Source organism: Pelophylax lessonae, assembly GCF_965119305.1.
Source record: "Pelophylax lessonae genome assembly, chromosome: 5".
Taxonomy (NCBI): Eukaryota; Metazoa; Chordata; class Amphibia; order Anura; family Ranidae; genus Pelophylax; species Pelophylax lessonae.
This window is the reverse complement of record NC_138772.1, coordinates 482,642,889-482,662,545: the sequence shown is the minus strand read 5'-3', so window position 1 is coordinate 482,662,545 and position 19,657 is coordinate 482,642,889. Positions and strand designations below refer to the sequence as shown.

At 43.9% G+C, this 19,657-nt stretch overlaps 1 protein-coding gene across 2 annotated transcripts in view; it reads left to right on the top strand.

Annotated features, from left to right (window-relative positions):
• The first annotated feature begins 469 nt into the window (after positions 1-469).
• NIPAL2 (NIPA like domain containing 2) overlaps positions 470-19,657 on the top strand; it is a 191,647-nt gene continuing 172,459 nt past the window's right edge. For both annotated transcript variants that reach the window (XM_082259221.1, XM_082259222.1), the window contains exon 1: positions 470-655. In XM_082259221.1, coding sequence (XP_082115347.1) covers positions 578-655 — 78 coding nt within the window. In that variant the 5' untranslated portion in view covers positions 470-577. The remainder of the gene's footprint in view (positions 656-19,657) is intronic.

The following is a 19,657-nucleotide window of genomic DNA, read 5'->3' as shown; positions in this document are numbered from 1 at the left end:
TATAGGGTTCAGGACTTTACCCTCGGAGACAGCTGTTAGCATAGACAGCAATAACAACGTATAAAGAGATAACAGTCAAAAGTAAAGTATAGTTTTCTAACTAACCCTAAAAAAAGTAAACTTCAGGTTTACATGAAAAAAATGTGAAGCATAGCTGCATAAATGTCTAATTTATTACAAGGTGTTTGATTTCCCAGGGGGTGTCTCCTGCATAGTGAAGAAAACCGGTTTGGCCTCTTGAAGAGCGCAGTCACAATACCTGGGAACACAAGGCACTGTCACTGTATGCCTTTGTCCAGGTCTGCAGCTGAGCCAGGCTGACAAGTGTCCTCTATGGGGCTGGCTGCAATGAATAAAGAAGGGGTGTGTGCTGGAGATTAGCACTCACACACCCAGAGGAGTAGGAAGTGATTGTACACTGGGGATTTCTCCTGTGGCACTGAGAGCCAGCTGTGATCCCAGGCAGACAGGGTCTGGTGGCAGCCCTGCGGAAACTGATGACAACTTTCTATGAACAGCCAATCAGTCCTTCCCTTTGCCCCTCTCTGATTAGGGGGAAGCGGATGTTGGGGGTCCAATGGCTTCCCTACCTGACAACCTAACATTGGGGGACAACAGTACAGGGATAGCCAGCCTCTGGAATGGCGCAAACAAGGTAAGCGGTGGTAATCTATGGCTTTAATTTACACTTTGTCAGCATTATAGAAAAGTTTTTAGTAAATCTTTATATCATTGTTACTTTAACTTAACCGTATAATTGCCTTTGGGCTCTTTCACTAATTATTAACCTAAGGGTTTCTGAACCAGGGTTCCTCCTGAGGTTTCTAGGGGTTCCTTATGTAATTGGAAATTTCTGCCCTCCGATATGTTCCCAATGACACCATTGTTCCTTTTAGCGATCTGTAAGGGGGGTAATTCTTCCCAATGATGACAAGAATAATGGGCCATACACACTATACAATTATCTTTAGATTTACCAAAACCATATAATATGAGGTCAAATCTAAACACTTTTAATTTGTATGCAATCTGGCCGGCCCTTGCTCTACATAGTTGAAGGTAAATATAATGGAAATCCAACAACAAAAGTTGTATAGTGTGTATCCAGCTTAAGGAGCACTCTTCCCACTGATCATCAGACTAATGTGTTATGAGTTGTAGATATTTAAAAAATTTTTATTTAATTTTTAGCAGGGGTTCCCTGAGACCAGAAAGGTATTTCAAGGGTTCCTCTGTGTTGAGAAAGGCTGCCTTATTAATTTATTTTTATGTGCATTTATCAATGCAGCCCCAATGCAAGGACACCATAAGGATACCATAAGGCTAGGTTTAGACCTGCGTCTAAATCTGCCACTCCTCTGAAGAGTGTTCAGTTTTTGGGATTGTTTTTCAGAGGCGATTGACAGGCAGTGAGGACTCGATGTGATGCCTCCTTCCTGCCTGTTATAATCCCAATTATTGCTGAACAAACACACCACAACCATGTGCGTTGCATACAGTTGCGGTGCTTCCATGTGCGTTGCATACAGTTGCGGTGCTTCCATGTGCGTTGCATACAGTTGCGGTGCTTCCATGTGCGTCGCATACAGTTGCAGTGCTTCCTTATTCGCCATCAGTGGGTTTGCTGTCCGCTGATTATATGTTGAATAGTTTTCGCTGCAGGCGTGGGGCATTGCAACCGTGGCATGTAAACATCCCTGTCTGATGCCAATGAAGCTTAAGGGAGGGATGTTAAAAACTAGGATCAATTGCACATTTTAAGCCCCCCCCCCCCCCCAACCACACATCTAAACTTAGCATTACATTGCAGTAAATAAAAATGGTATTGTATGTTTCCTCCGGATACTCCAGTTTCCTTTCATACTCCAAAGACATGCTAGTGGGTTGATTGGCTCCTGTCTAAACTGGCCCTGGTATATTCGGTTGTGTGTGTATGCATGTGAGTTTAGGAGCTCCTTAAGCTCCGCCCCAGTCACACTTATGCAAATTTATCGCGGATCACATGTTATCCGAAAAGCACAGATTCGCAAGTCATCTAAAAAAAAAAAAGCATTATTTCCAATAAAGGCTGTTTACGTATATGCGGCACAAATTCTATCCGGTTCAAAAAAGGGTCCTGTGCGGGTTTAGTGTGAGGCAAGCTTCAGCTACATAGACTTCTATGGGACGGGATTTAAACTGTAGTCCAGTGTTCTTATAGCTGCATGTTTTTTTTTTTCCATCTAGTTATTATAGAAAATTAAAATCGCAGATGTGACCACTCCCCTGACAAATTTGCATTGAAATCGCACATGGCAGGCAGAAGTCGCAATGCAAATTCGCACCAAATTCACCGCACATAAGTGTGAACTAAGGCTGAGGGCTGCATAAATTGTCAGTGCTATATGAAAATCTGTATTTAAAAAAAAAAAACTAAAAAATAATAAAAATAAATATATACATATTACATACGTGTGTGTGTGTGTGTGTGTGTATGTGTGTGTATATATATATATATATACACACACACACACACACACACACACACACACACACACGTATGTAATATATATATATATATATATATATATATATTTATTTTTATTATTTTTTAGTTTTTTTTTTTTTTTAAATACAGATTTTAAACTAAAAAATAATAAATATATATATATATATATATATATATATATATATACATATTACATACGTGTGTGTGTGTATATATATATATATATATTATTATTATTATTATTATATATTTTTTTTTTTTTTAAACCTGCAGTATGTTTGCATTTGTGTGCTCTCCAAATGCAAATTAAAAGAAATGTTTTTTTTTTTGACATTTTAATAAAGTTAAAAAAGTTAACTGTGTGATGTGTTGTCACAACATATCATCCCACCCTTCAAAATCACATTATAGAAAAGTAATGCCTGCAGGCAGGTGGAAACGAACCCTTTAGGTGTTTTGGTTGGCTGCATGAAAGGAACAATAACCACTTATTAACCATCGCAGACCAGCTGAGGATGACTGCACAGATAACACACAGGTTCACTTTAAGGCCACATTTGAATCGTGGGCAGAATCACCGTATGTTCAAAACGCTCTGCTAAAATGACAAATCGCACAACGCAAATTTCAGATGCCATTCATTTAGGGCCAGGTGCAGAAACGTCAGTTTTTCAGCATGCATTCTAGAAGGGCACAACAATTAAAAAAACATTGTTCTATATGTGCCCTGTTCACACCACAACACTGGTATCGCATGTGGATTTTTTTATTGGCGCAGGAATCTGCAACGTGTATGCAGTTTTCTGTCGCAAAAAAACAAAAAAATGACATGACATCAACATTGTGATGTGAACATGGCACATAACTGACCCGCATGAAAGCTGATGTCATTGTACATAAAGACTCACTGAAACGTGCATGAAAACTGATGTAAACTCATGCCCCTGCAAAAGAAATCTGCACGTTTTTCATGCAACCATGGTGTGAACGAGCCCTTAGTGGCATCTAAAAATGCGGTGCATTTCTGCTGTGATTGTTGCGCGATAAATTGCAGCAAACCGCATCGTGTGAAGCTTTTATGCCAAAAAAGGATTATTTTGGGCAACAAACTTCACGCGATGGGGTTCGCCTTGATTGCGGTGTTTTTTTTTTTGCACAATAATTGCGGTAGAAGCGCACTGCGTTTTTAGGTGCCATTAAAATGAAAGGCATCTGAAATTTGCATTCTGCAATCTTTCATTTCAGCTGAATTTTCATTATAGTGGAAATCAAAATGCCCAGGTGTGAACGCAGCCTTAGGATTCTGAACAAATTAAAGAAATTGTCAGGACACCCAGTATAAAGTTAAAGTGGAGCTCCACCCAAAAGGGGACGCTCCACTTGTTCACACCCTCCACTGCCACATTTTGGCACTTTTTGGGGGGGCGGGATGAGCAATTATCTGGTTTTGACAGGTACCCGCTCCCACCTCCGGGTAAGATCGCTGCACAGCCATCTACAACATACTTGCCCATCCCAACCCCCCCCCCCCCCCCGCTGCCTTCTGGGACCTGTGTGTCCTAGAAGAGGGTGAGACCATTCAGAAAGTGCAGCATGACTCGCGCATGTGCAGTAGAAGACTGGCTGTGAAGCTTGAGGGCTTCACTGCCGGTTTCCCTTAGGCCCCTTTCACACTAGTGCGACTTGTCCCACGATTTTGGACCGCAAAATCGCATGACAAGTCATTTTCCATTATTTTCAATGAGCCCCATTCATATCAGTGTGTTTTGAAGTCGCACCGACTTCAAAGTAGTTCCTGCACTACTTTGCCACGATTTGATTGCGTTTTGAGCCATAGCCATTGCTTTCAAATTCGCGGCAAAGTCGTGTCAAAATTGCGCCGCAAAATCGCGGTAAAATCGCGCTGCATAAGTGTGAAAGGGGCCTTACTTGCAATGCCGGAGCCTGCACCCGGAACTGATAAACTAATTGGCTTGGGGGTGCCAAAATCGCGGGATCCCTGGACATGTGAGTGTCCTTTTATTAAAAGTCAGCAGCTACAGTATTTGTTGCTGCTGACTTCTAATTTTTTTTCAGATGGAGCTTTGGTTTAAAGAGGATGTTTTAAAAGCGTTTTTGGCCGTACTTTTCTAGTGGGTCACAGGCGTGCGCTTACTTTTGCATTTCTGTGAAATGCTTCTTTGCTTATAGCAAGCTACTGCCTGGTCTCAGCTGACATAGCAGAGCGCCAATAGGCTCTGAAAGGATTCTGACAATATTGTCTGTCTCTGCTCTGAGCAGAACGAGAACTGAGCGATCAGTGGCCATGTGATCGCTCAGTTCTTGGTGTTACAGTCAATGTTGAGAGCTGCAGTATGTGGTGAGTATGTGTGTTTTGCTTTTAAACACACCTCCTGTAAGCTTTCTTTCAGCTGGGCGTCTATCTTGCTGGGACTTGTAGTTCTACTACAACTTCCCAGAGACAACTTGTCCAAGCCTGCTATGCGGAGTGTTAAGGCCCGTACACACGTACCGATCGTCGGCATACAAACGTCGGCGGACGAAAGATCTGCCGATTGTATGCGTGTTAGTATGGTGCCTCCGACAGATGTCTGCGCACAATCCGCGGACAAAAGTCTTTCTTGCAAACATGAAAATTTTTGTCTGCGGACACCAGAACGGACGATTGTTCGCCTGTCAGTACAGAATTCGGCCGACAGACCGCAGATTTGCAAGACTGGGCATGCTCAGAAAATTAAAAACACAGGGAAAGTTAACCATTACATGACATCACTTCTGCAGTCAGCTGAAGTCTGCAGACAAAATTCTTGTGCTGTCCTTGTGCTGTCTTTGCACTTTTCAACAGACACCGACATCCCAGGGAGAAAAGAGGAACATTTGTATGCCGACCATCGGTACGTGTGTACGGGGCTTTAGTCTATGGGAAGAGTTCAGATCACACAGTGACATCGTGGTCAAGCTGTGCTTGCTCTCTTGTAGATCCATTCATTGTCCTTTAACGCTCGCGTCCCCGTACATTGAACTCTGTGTTGGTGTTGATGGAGTTAAGACAAAGACAAAAGGCATTTTGTCAGATGGGCTGTTTATTGCTTGTGCTTGGGGCCAAATTCATTTCCATGCAATCTGTAGGAGCACAAGAGCTCATTGTTGTGCAGATAGGGGACTGCCTCCCCCAGTGATAATCCTTTTGAAGGCCTAATCTGTGTTTATTGAATACATGAGGCCAATCAAAGACCTCAAGCAAGGTCTGTCTGTGCCCATAGATAAATCTAAAGGGAACAATGCTAGTCCATCTTTTATATTTGTCATATCACACAGTAGTATTTTTATCAGACAAAATGAAAGTTTGCAATGGAAAACAATATGTACCCAGCTACCAAAGACAAACGTTGTTCAGATGTCCGGTGTTTCATAGCTCAGCCAGCACTGTTTCTAAAGTCTGGTACACATTATTAATTTTTTTTTTTGGTTGAATGGAAAAAACTGTCAGCTCTGGCAAAGGTGGCTTTACTAACGATCCAACGCTGAGATGTTGTGTTCTGACAGGGGGGCAAGGGGGGCAACCCCCCCCCAGAACGCTCCGGTCAGCGCTCTCAGCCATAAGCCGGGTACACACTATTCGTTTTTTTTCGTTGGACCCCACAAGGTTAGTTCAACGATTTCCCCTGCTGAGCTGTTGTGTTCTGACAGGGGGATGCCCCCACCCCGCCCCCACCAGAACGCTCCAATCAGAGCACTGATCGGGAGTCGGTCAGCTGCTGGTTTTCCAGCATGGACGTCTGACAGAAGCTGGAAAAACGACTTTTGTCTAACAGACTGACATATGCACTGTCCGAATAATGGACTTTTTTTTTTTTTTTTTAACCAGCTGTTGTCTTTCGACATTCGGCCTAGGGTTGCCATCTCATCCCTTTAAACCAGGACACACGATTATTACACAGGTTCTGTGGCTGATTAAGGTGGTAATTAAACTCGGTGCCTTATGTGTATTATAGCAGTGTTAATTTTGGCAGCAAATTTCAATTTAGTTTTAGTCTTAGTCTTAGGACTAAAATGGCATTTTAGTTTTAGTCCCATTTTAGTCTTCTGCAAGTGTTTTAGTCGTATTTAGTCGACTAAAACTCCAGTACATTTTGGTCGACTAAAACATCCTACATTTTAGTCGACTAAAACTAATTTTAGTCATCCAAATGGTCATGATCAGGTCAGAGAGGAGGCCTGTAATGCTGCTGCCTGCAGTCAGTGCAGTCAGTGCACACAGTGCTGCTCAGAGTGCTGGATGGGGGTCTCAGGTTTAAGGGTGGTCTCTGGTCTGACTCTGAACTGAAGTTGTTGAACAGGATGGGTCGGGCGGGCCTCAGCGGCCTATATGCACGCACACAGTCCTGGATGGATGGCGGAATCAGATGCCAGTGGTGACTGGTGAGTGGTCTGAGGAGACTCAGGGAGGCAGTAATAGCTGGCCTGGCTGTTATCTCACAGTGGGTGCTCTGCTCTGGATGTGGTGGTGGCCGGGTGCCAGTACCGTCTGATGAGTCGGGCCTGTCGCTTTTGGCTGTAGCGCTGCAGCTGCAGTGCTCTGGTGAGGTCAGGTGACTGGTCTCGAGTCGACTCTCTTGTAGTAGTCCACTCCTCACGTCGGACATCACGGGGCACGCCATGCCAGACGCCACACAGGCGGAGCTCTGTGAAAACCGGAAGTTGGGTAAACGTCCCTGCCTCACATTCTCGTTTAGTTTTCGTTCGTTAACGAAAACTGTTTTGATTTTCGTCATAGTTGTCGTCATTTGATGAAAATGTGCTATACTTTGCGTCTCGTTTTCGTCAGTTGAAAAATGCCGGTGACGAAAGTGGTGACGAAAACTTTTTCGTTGACGAAATTAACACTGCTGTAAACTCCATTGGCTGTAATGTCATTGCACATATTACCTGAATATATTACCAACATTAAATATTAGGGAAAAATATAAGAAAAACCTTTTTCTTAATTGTTTAGTTTTCAGCAGCTTAGTAGTAGATGCTCCTTACTTATGCGTATGTGGTGGTGCAATACATGTTTAAACTTTAATGTGCTATTATTACATGCTCTGGATTTAATTGTGTTGCCGATATAGAAATGGCCAGCAGAGGAGTGGTCATTTTGATGATGTCAGTTTTTTATTTAGTTTTAGTTCTAGTCTTATGACTAAAATGCCATTTTGTTTTAGTCGTATTTTACTCGACTAAAATTGTGTTAATTTAGTCGACGAAAAAGTTTTAGTCGGTTTTAGTAAACAAAATTAACACTGTATTATAGTAGCCTCAGAACCTGTGTAATTAATATGTGTCCTGGATTAAAGGGACGAGGTGGCAACCCTAATTCGGCCCATGTGTACCCTGCTATTGGCTGAGAGCGCTGACTGGGAGCCGATCAGCTGCTGGTGTTCCAGCTTGCACGTCCAACAGAAGCCGGCCTGTAGTCAGACCAGCTGGCATATATATGGGACGAATGTAGGCCGTTTTTTTTTGTTTTTTTGTTTTATTTCAACCAGGTGATGTTGGCTGGCATTCGGCCCTTGTGTACAGGGCTTATAGCTAGCATTGATGGAGAAAATCAAATCAAAGATTCTAAACGGCCTGGATGGTGGAATCTGCAGTGTCAGCCATTGTATTTAGGCAGCCACAGCACCCGCAGTTTTCTGAATACCTGAACAGTGACTGCATTTGATTGGATGCTGTCACTCTTTGGCTGACAATTTTCCACCAAGCTTCAATTTTTCAGTGGAGATTTGTTGAGTCAAGTGGTGCTGAAAGAGCTTGAAATTTGGCCGATTTGTCAGGAATCAGTGAACACTTGACCAGGTTAAGGCTAGATTTATGCCTCGTACACACGCATCGGCCGTGAATTTCCAGCCAACGTCGAATCGGCCGATTTTCGGCTTGTTAGTATGATGCTTTCGACAACCGACTCCAACTTTTCGGACAAATAAAATCTGGTGTGCAGGCTATAAAATTTTCGTTGGCCGTCAACACAACGGCCGGTTTTCGTGCAGTCAGTACAGATTTCGGCAGACAAAAATCTGATGAGCAAGACTGGGCATGCTCAGAGAAGAAAAAACACAAAGAAAGCAAACCAGCACATGACATCACTTCTGAATTAGATTTTTGTTGGCCGAGAAAATTTGTGTGCAGTCTAGGCACATTCCAACCAACAAAACACAACTTGGACAAAAGATGGCCGATCGGTCGGGCGATAATTTTTGCGTGTGTACGAGGCATTCGTTTTAGTGCTCTTGCCTTGCCACTCTGGGATCCTGTATTCAGCTTCCACCCTGAACACAGTCTGACTTGTTTTGTTTACTCTGTGTGCTCCAAGTTCCTTTCACAACCCAAGACTATTCTATGAATTGGCTTAGAATCATAACAACCTATACAATCTTGTTATATCAGTGAAGTGTGGAAGGTGCGCTGATTGTGGACTGTGTAAAGCTGCAACTCTAGATCCAAGTAGTGGAATAATATGTGAGAAAAGTAAATCAAGTGCGCTAAACACATAAAAAGGTGTTCTACAATGGAGAAACACTGTATAATTCTGAATGTGTAAACAGACAAATGGTGCAATATACAATAAAGTGAAAATCAAACAATAAGAGCCGGTTCACATTAGCGCGACGCGACTCCTTACTACTTCGGGGGCGACTTGTGCATTCCCATGCACCACGACTTCGGAACGCCTTGCAGGGACTTCACATAATGGAAGTCTATGCAAGTCGCTCCAGGTCACCCCGAAATAGTACAGGACCCTTTTCCTAAGTCGGAGCGACTTGTGTCGCTCCTATTAGAACGGGTCCTGTAGCGGTCAATGGACCGCGAGGGAGCGCGACTTGTCAGGCTGACAAATCGCCTGACAAGTCGCGCTAATGTGAACCGGCTCTAAATCTGCTGAAAAATTGTGGCAATATAGAAATTGGGTACAAGTGAACAGTAAATGCAAAATGAAAAAAGTCCACGTGAAATAACCAAAGTCTGTGGCAAATGTGACACAAAGGTGCAAAAAAATGCACAAATAAATAACAAAGTTCAAGTGAAAACAGCAAATGTCCGTAAACAATAAGCCAAACGAAGCAGGTGATATTGCCGGTGACAGCCAGAAAAACACTAAAAAGTGCCTGATGTCCCACCACCAGTGTCGTTATGCTTCTTACCAGAAGTCTATAAGAAAAAGAAACACAGGCGCCACTCTAAGTGCAGTAGCTGGAATTTTATTTAAAAGGATACAACTTAATGTTGGGTACTCACAAAGGTAATAAGTAATCAGGCACAGAGGATGCTCCGGTGGAGAGTCAGGATGGCCAGAGCGGTAGCAATGGGCAGGCTGCAGCGATATCGCTGTACTTCCTCGTCCCGGGGACACTCAGATGCCGGTCCGTCGTCACTTCCGAGAGCGTGGGCGTGATTACGTCATGGCGCCGGCGACGCGTTCTCGGAGCATGCGCTCCTTCAGGCCTTCTTCAGTTGATCGGCCTGAAGAAGGAGCGCATGCTCCGAAAACGCGTCGCTGGCGCCATGACGTAATCACGCCCACGCTCTCGGAAGTGACGACGGACCGGCATCTGAGTGTCCCCGGGACGAGGAAGTACAGCGATATCGCTGCAGCCTGCCCATTGCTACCGCTCTGGCCATCCTGACTCTCCACCGGAGCATCCTCTGTGCCTGATTACTTATTACCTTTGTGAGTACCCAACATTAAGTTGTATCCTTTTAAATAAAATTCCAGCTACTGCACTTAGAGTGGCGCCTGTGTTTCTTTTCAGTTGGCAACAAGCAAAACTTCTACCTTGTCACTAGAGCTGCCTAAGGAGTGCACATTGGAATTTTTTATGGACTGTGTCACATATGGACTTATGGACTTTCTATACCACATTGATTTTCCTTTTAACAGTTCATTAGTATGTGTCCAGTATTAGCGGTATAGTTTTTTGGTGATACTGTTTCTCCCCGTGGTGCGCCAGTTATTTATTATTTATTGTCTATAAGAAAAAGGGCATATGTGCAACCGGATCCAAAACACAAACCACGTGCCGAAGAGAGGGACAGATGAGAATCCTCCCACACCTTCCTATACACAGGAGGTAGGTGAGCCTCTTACTAGATATTCAAACTGTAAGAACCTTAAGGGATTCCAAAACTGAAAGCATATTCTTTCCTCTTAGCCAGACGCTGTGATGGACCGGTTTTCCCTGGTAGTCTTGACTATTCTTGATCCTCCGTATGCAGCAAGAGAGACAAAAGTAGCCAATAGTGCATTATCCTTAAACCGTTTATTCCTCAAAAGATAAGATACACTTACATGGACATCATGAATAAACACCATGAATGACTGCCAAGGGGTTCCTTTAGTCCGCGGCTGCCTGCAGTGCAGACCGCAGCGATGTGCGTGACGATGTGGCGCCTCCTCCCTGACGCGTTTCCTCCCTAATCGGGCATCAACTGAGATAGGAGGAAGCATGCATTGTTACTTCCGCCCTTTTGTGTGAGGTTGAAGAGAGTACTTCCAGTGTCTGCATAAGATGTCCTGGTGTAAGTGCAGCATTCGCTGCTGCAATATTCTTAATATTTAAACAACAGCAACTTCGAAGATCTTCACCAAGAAAAACAGCTCATTTGCATCTTGCTCCATTCACCTTTTCCCACAATTCGATAAAGAAGAAGAACATGCAAACCCCTTGCAGACAGATTTGATAACCAAGGTCTGAGAATTTCTCTTCCTGGTACTTTCAATCTTCAGGTCCATACTTTCTGGAATAAAAAAACAAGCAGATTTGTAGTTTTATATAATATACAATATATTCTAATATAATAAAATTGAATATAATTTAATTTGGATTGGGAGACATCCTGGTCTTCAGTACCTAAGCGAAGTCAGCATGCACAAATGACGTGACTTTGAAAACCAGTCCTGATTTCTAGACGGCCCATGATACCGGCTTGCCCTTTATAAAAGCAAGCATCTAGTGAAATACCAATTCCACTTTGCGCTGTGATGAAATGAATACAGGCCACAGCATCTCTTCACCATCATCTCTGGAGGCCTCACCCTCTGTTCCTCTACTGCTCTGTGGGCCTTATCTTCTGTTGGAACATTAGGCATAATCAGGGCTGTCTTTACCACAGGGCAAAAGGGGCAGCTGCCCTGGGCCCAGTCATTGTTGTGGGGCCCAAGGCAGCTTCCCCTTGAGCCTGTACTGCCCGCAAATAGTTGATAAGTGGATTCGGGAGGGCCCAAGAAAAATGTTTGTCCAGGGTCCAATCAATAATAAAGATGGCCCTGGCCATAATTTTACAGCTTTCGGAGTCTCCACTAGGGAGAATTTTGATGAACTTCCTATCTGGCACCCACTACCTGGACAGCATCTGGCCAGAGATGGATCGAAATTTGGGCGCTTCAGCAGGGACTGGCCACATTTCAATCCGTTTTTGACCATTCCAGCTTGACAGAAGTCGATCTAATGATCAACTTCTGTCAAACAGGAATGTTGGGAAGCCTTTGTCAATAAGTGGCTGCAGCTGCTGATCAGTGTATTGTAACAGAGGAGGATTACCAGTGTCATAATACAATGGCACAGTGGGAAGGATTCCTCCATCCACCTCTGTTGTGTGACTGGAGAAATCCATTAATTGTCTTTCATTTCACCCACTGGCTGAATCAAGAAAAAGGATTAGGGCGCTTTCACACTGCCACTATGCGGTTTGGCTGCAGCACAATGTACCTGCGTTTTTTCTGCAGGTTAACCACGCTTTCACATAGACTTCTATTAGATCTGATGTTTTTGGAGTGTTTTCTTACAATGCACCAAAGATGCAGAATATAAAAGCCCCCTTAATCTAGTTTAAGGGGAATCCCCCCTGTGGGACAGCACCTGACAGAGGCTTTAAAGCTGGTTATACACTGATAGATTTTTTCTTTTTCATTTTTGCAGGCTAAAGCTGGGTATATACTAGTAGAATTTTTTTGAAAAAAAATTCCTTGGAAAATTCATAGAAAACTCAGTACATTTGAATGTCTTTTTTGGACTAAATTAACTTCAACGAACAAAAACAACACTTTTGGAAATTCATACATTTAAGAAAGTTTTCCATCCTGCTCCTTCGAATTTCCTTGTCACTGCAGTCAATTTGACCCCACTAATGATTAGAAAAAGGAACACATTTTTTTTTTTTTTGCAATCTTCTTCCAATGAAAAATGTCAAACAAAATTCTACTAGTGTATACCCCGCTTAAGCCCCGTACACACGATCAGATTATCGGACGATCTGTCGTCCGTTTTTTGTGGCATGCTAGTCTGATGTGGAAAGGTTATTTTCATATGAATTTTCCCGTACGACAGAATTCTACTTCAGAAGTGATGTCATGTGTTGGATTGTTTTGTATGTGTTCTTTCTCTCTGAGCATGCCTAGTCTTGCTCCATAAGATTTTTTTCTGTCGAAATCTGTACTAATCAGACGAAAATTGGACGTTGTATTACAGACAACAAAAATTTTTATATCCTGCACATCAGGATTTTGTCAGCCGAAAAGTCGGAGTTGGCTGTCGAAAGCACCATACTAACAATCCGAAAATCGTCGGATCGGTCGTCGGATGAATTTTCCCTACAGATTTTCTTATTGTGTGTACGGGCCTTTACAGTTTGGATGGATGTATCTCCCCTGCCAGGGTATTGTATTATGACAGGAGATGTCAACTTACCTAAACATCGGCTGCATCTGACTCGATACAGCCGATGCTCGACCAACAATTTTCTACCTTGCTCTTTCCATTTTTAAAGCAAAGGATGCCAAGAGGGGGCTGACCAGGCCACCCATGAAGCGAATACAACCAGTTCATCAGGTACCAGAAGAAATCTTCCCAGTGTTTGGCCAACTCTACTCTTCACCTCGCTACTTAAGGCTCCATTCACACCTAGGCGATTTGAATTGTGGGTGGAATTGCCGTGATTCTAGAATCGCAGCAAAAAGAGGTACGCATTTGCAATCCCATTTTTTTTTCTTATTGGCAACCCAAAATGCAGTGCCATTTTGCCACGATTGTTGAGCGACAAAACGAGCTAAAATTGTGGCAAAAATCGCAATGCCAAAAGATCCTGGCTCTGTGCCAAGATTTGGTACGTGAGCTTTTTTAGAGTGATTTTTTTGAGAGAAGGTGGCCCGTTCTGCTCAGTGCTTTAAGTGGGCTGGTATGCATTGGTACTCAGTACCGCCACTTCCAAATATCTCTCTTGAGCATACCGCCACCTCTCCCTGCGGCTTAGCGTACCAGTACGCTCACTTTGGACATCTGCGCCCTCAATTGCCCCCCCCCCCAAGAATATTTCCCACTCCAGAGCCAAACCAGTCACCACCAGTGAGTCCCCCTGCTCCGGAGTCCCAGCCCAGGGGGGGTGCTCTGTGGGGACCCTGATGTGGGGTGGGGGGGAGCGAAAAAATGTATAGGCTATAATAGAATATCGGCACCTCTTTTGGGCCACTTAAAGCACTGGTTCTGCTCCAAAAACGCCCCACAAAAATCTGTAAAAGAGCCTGCTGCAGCACTACGCTCAGGTGTGAATGGAGCCTAAATACCATTATTTTATTGCAGTCTATTCCCCATTGTGTGATCTCCTACTGACACTCATTCAATGTACAGGAAATGAGAGGGGATCTCTCCAATAATGACACAGCAGTGAACAGTTGGGGTCTTTTTCTCCTTGCACATGAATAGAGGACTGATTTCATATCCATGTGAATGGACAAGAAGTGACAAAAAATGAGCATGGTTTCATGTCACACTTTGGTAAATCAGACCTAAAATCTTTCTTGGTAGTGTCATTTCAGGGGCCTTTGCACAGCCTCTTCCCTCCAGGCCTTTTTAGGATGTTGTTATTCCATTCTTTCTAATAAGGAGAAATCTCTTTAGAGAATGCTTGTAGCTCCAGAGGAGGTGTTACTGCCTAGGGTCCCTTTCACAACCACATGTGGCTTCCTCAGCTGTTCTTGCATTGTAATTCAGTTTACTTTGGGTAAAACATTACAACAGCACCTTGCATATCCACAGGAGCTGTTAAGCCACAGGATGTGATTGCATTTTGAATACTAATTCCAAAACACTGGGGCAATGGATTCATTACCATGTCATTTCCCAGCTACAAAAATCCGTAGATAGTGTTAGCCACATTAAATACAAATTTTCATGGACACCGTTTTTTTTTTTTTTTTTTATTATTATTTTTTGCTGTGCAGCCAGAAACGCAACACATGTTGTGTTTGCTGATGGGTGAAAAGTGTGTCGGTGCTCAGTAGGTTGGACAGAGGTGCAGCGGTGCTCAGTGCAGTAGATAAGAGGGCAGTGGCACTCACTGGGCTGGAGAAGGGGCAGTGGTGCTTAGTGGGGTGGGCAAGGGGCATTATTTGTGGTGTTCAGTGGTGTGGTTGGGGGGGGGGGGGCAGTTGTGCTCAGTGGAGGGGAAGGAGAACTTGGCTTTGGTGCTCAGTGGGGTGGTTAATGATATAGTGGTACTCAGGGGGGCAGGGGTGCTTAATGGGGTGGACAGAGGGTGGGGACGCTCAGTGGGATAGACAGATAGCATTGTGTTCAGTGGGATGAACAAGGGGAGCAGTGGATGCTCAGTGGGGGAAGGGGGGAATTAGTACCCAGTGGAGTGGAGAGAGGGGCAGTGGTGCTCGGGGGCTGGATAGGGGGGCAGTAGTGCTCAGTGGGCTCGATAGGGGGCAGTGGTGCTCATAAGGGTGAACAAGGGGTACTCAGCAGGGGGTTGACAAGGGGCATAAGTGTTCAGTGGTGTGAATGACGGTGAAGTGGTGCTCAATGCAGGGGAAGGAGAAGTGGCTTTTTTGGTCAGTGGAGTGGAGAGGGGGGCAGTGGTACTCAGGGAAGCAATGGTGCTCAGAGGGGTGTACAGAGGAGTAGGGTTGCTCAGAGGGGTGAACAGAGGGGCAATGTGGCCCAGTGGGTTCTCTGTGGAGGAAGGGAGGGTGGGGCAGAAGGGCATTTGGTACTCAGTGGGTTTTACAGAGAGGTCATGGTGCTCAGTAGGGTGGACAGAGGGACATTGGGCTAAGTGGGGTGGACAAGGGAGGGCATTGGTGTTCAATGAGGGGATGGAGGTATTGACACTCAGTTGGGTACCAGGGCGTGCTGTCCCGTGCTGGAGCTGCTGATGACCTGTGGTCCCTGGTTGGCTCACTGACTGCTGCTGGGCACCGCTAGTTAAGGCTGAGGAGGCACCACACATCAGCATGAGAGACACAGAGTAGTGTGCGTCATGGAAAAGCAAGCGGGTCCTTCGGCTGCTGCTTGCCATTTTTAGGCACTAACAACCACAGATTTTAAGCTCTGAAAAGTTGCAGGGACAAAAGCTAGCAGCAGAAAATGTTAGTGTGTGTGTGGGAAGTTTTGTGGCTCTGGGACCCGGGACACATGCCCTGAGTGCCTGGAGCTAGGGACAGCTAGGGCTCAGGCTGTGTTCTCTGGACACAGCCTGGAATGCAGTTAATGTGGGACTACACCATAAACTGTGGAACTGTCCAGCAAATCCGGGTCATTTAGCAACTATGTGCCGTAGTCTAGTGGGTGATAACTGAAATATCCTCCTTTTAAAAACATTACAGGATATAGGCGCTGCCTGTGCTTACTTGTTCCTAAAGCATACAAGGTCCAGTTTTTCAGTGTGACCCATCCCCCACCTTTCCTGAAATGCTGTATTTAAATGCAACACCATGACCAGGAAAAGAAAAGTTGGATAATAGTCTTACCTTTTTACCTGGGTTCCATAGTTTAGGAGTTTGTCATCATCCTACCAATGAGATCTCCAAGAATGCTGTGAACCTCAAATATCGCAAGTAGATGCTACGTCTTCTCGGTAAGATTTGGGCTATTTAGGGCCCTTTGCAAGAATGAGGATGACAGTACTCTAAGGGAGGAGACCACTGGAGAGATGAGTAGAAGGTCTTTTCTACGGCATGCACAGGAATGAAGTCATCCCGAAACACGGCACTGTGCTGGAATGCCGCACGTGCATCACCATGAACATTCTACAGAAGACTGTGAGCAGGCAGGCAGAATTATTTTATTGCAAGAAAGAGCCTGCCTGCTCACAGTTTTTTAATTTTTTGATTCTAGGCTCCATTCACACATCTGCAGGTGTGTGCGCATTTTGTGCAATTTCCCGCAGCCTGTTTATTTGAAACAGGCTGCTCTATGCGTGAAAATGCACAAAACAAAAAAATGAATATGAAAACATTTACGTTAAAAATTGTGCTGCATCAAAATGTATGGGACTTTTTGGTACTATGCGTTTTTGGTGCACACATTAGCAAGGTGTGTGGAACTCTCAATGCACACATGTTGAACCCAGCTTTAGTTCCACTTTAGTTCTGCTTTAAATCCACCCATCTGAAATTGCCCTTTTTTTTGGGTGAAATTGTTGTTTAAGCATCTAGCAGAACTTGAAAGACTTGTATTCCATATTGTTGCCTGGGGACACGTTCATGTGCAATATGACAAGGTGTGTGTCTGTATACGCAGATTATGAAAGGCCTTATCACTGCAGAATCTCTTCTCTGTCATCAAGATTGCCAATCCCAATGAAAATGATATTTATAACTAGACAAACATTCATTCATGTATTGCAAAAAGGAACAGAAATTGGATGGGAAGGTTTAGGCACTACTAAAAGATTATTAAATAAAAAAACTAATTTTATTGCATACAAATGTGGTTAAAAACAGAAAAAGGCCACACTACATTACACCATGCTTTATAAAACGTCGCAATCATCCCCCTGCTTGTAAATGAATTCTGACGCACTTCATCTTAGCCTTCTTCAGGGCGTTAGATTAAGTGAATAATTTAAAAACTGAAAGTTTCCAAGTGCTATATTATGTGATTGCGCCCGCCTCACACCCGCATAGGGTGGGCCAGGGTGGACACAAGGGACGCTTGCAGATGTCACATATGGACTTTAATGTAATCGCCAATAGAAAATTCTGCATTGTCATGTACTAAGTCCAGATCACAACGTGAGGTCTTAGAAGAAGATAGAGGAACATATATCAGACTGACACGGCTCTTGTGAGAATCCAATCAAAATCATAACCCCAGAATGGACTAAATCCAAAAGATCAAATAAACCGATAATGGACCCCTCCAAAAAAAGGCCAACGATGACTTCCTATTATGCATTTCTCTGTCCACCACAGTGATAATGTGCACCCGCAGCCACAGAACCTCACCAATATAACTTTTTAAACATTTTGTTACTTTTTGATGATGTAGCGCTGTCCTAGATAGGTGCTAGAAATGCATTGTATGCTCCATCTGCTTATCAGGGGAGCCTGATCTGTTAGTTTTGCCTGTTGCATGTTCCCAGGTGTGAGTCACTTGGTCTGAGGGAGTGTCCCCACTGTATCCAATAGGGCAGTGGTCCTCAGCTCCGGTCCTCCGGGCCCACTAACAGGCCAGATTTTAAGTATTACCTTGGGGAGATGCAGACTAGAATACTGCAATCACTGAGCAGCAAATGAGATCACCTGTGATGTAATTTAGTTATCTTGCAAACCTGGCCTGTTAGTGGGCCCGAGGACCGGAGTTGAGGACCACTGCAATAGGGGAGCCTGCTGGACAGTGGAGGAAACCCAGCTAGTGACACATAGGCTTTTGCGAGTGTCCCAGTGGGAGGGCACAACTGCAGTGCATCCTGGGATTGTTTATAAAAGCCAGGGACACATGTGACAGGGCGCCTTTGGCAGGAAGCAGAGTCCCACAAGGAGGCTGACGGCTGTCTCTCCTCCTGCAGTCTGAGGAAAGTGGTCATAGGCAGTCGGCCTAGTGAACCAGGTGTGGAGCTGAGCCACAAAGGATCCTTTAAAGCGGACAGTGGAGCTGCTGGCAGAGCCTTCAGGGAAAAACAAAATAAATAAAATAATTAGTTTTATTTCTCTCTAAACTTTACACGCTTTTAATACCAATCTGTGGATTCATCCATTTCTGTGGGACTACTAGTATCAGCCAGCAGGATCAGCTCAGATTTTTTTGGCTGTTAAGATTCACATCCTCCAGTGCCATACCTGCCAACTGTCCCGTTTTTCCCGGGACAATCCCGGCAAATAGGAGCCTGTCCCGGGTAATTTACATTGTCCCTGTTAATCAGGGACAATGTAAATTATTAAAAAAAAAAAATAATTTTTTATTTTGTGCCACACAGTGTCGCTCTCACCCCAGCTAGGTGTTGTAGTTCTGGCAGCAGGTTGTCTCTCTCTCTGTGCCCACTCACTCTTCCCGTCTGTCGCAAATTTAACGTGTCACCGGAGGCAGGGTGTCAGCATGGTGCACTTTCCAAAATCCGCCAGCAGGGGGAGGCAGAGCACCTTCCGACAAGCTGGAGGCCTCACACTCCATTAATTACTACTATTAATAATGTTTTTTATAGATATAATTTTTACACCTGTTAATTGATACATATATATAGTTTTCTAGCTCTAGATAAATGTGTGTACATATCCGTGTGTGTGTGTGTGTATATGTATGTATGTGTGTGTGTGTGTGTGTGTATATATATATATATATATATATATATATATATTATTGCTCAAAAAAATGAAAACAGACCTCAATCCTCAACGGGAAAAATATCATGCTGGATATCTATACTGGTATGGACTGGGTAATGTGTTAGGATCTATACTGGTGTGAACTGGGTAATGTGTTAGGATCTATACTGGTATGGACTCTGTAATGTGTTAGGATCTATACCGGTATGGACTCTGTAATGTGTTAGGATCTATACTGGTATGGACTCTGTAATGTGTTAAGATCTATACTGGTATGGACTGGGTAATGTGTTAGGATCTATACTGGTATGGGCTCTGTAATGTGTTAGGATCTATACTGGTATGGACTGGGTAATGTGTTAGGAAGGAAAGGATGCCGCATTGTTTTATGTAAATGAAAATTATCACCCTACGGAGGGCTGAATTCAAAGACAGGTGAATAAAGTGTGAAATGTGCTCAGGTGTGACCATACAAAAATGTAATATGGAAATATAAATAAAGTGCAAGGAGTAAATAAGTACAATAAAACCTAATTATACCAGATAGTATAATCATACTTATTTACACCTTGCACTTTATTTAT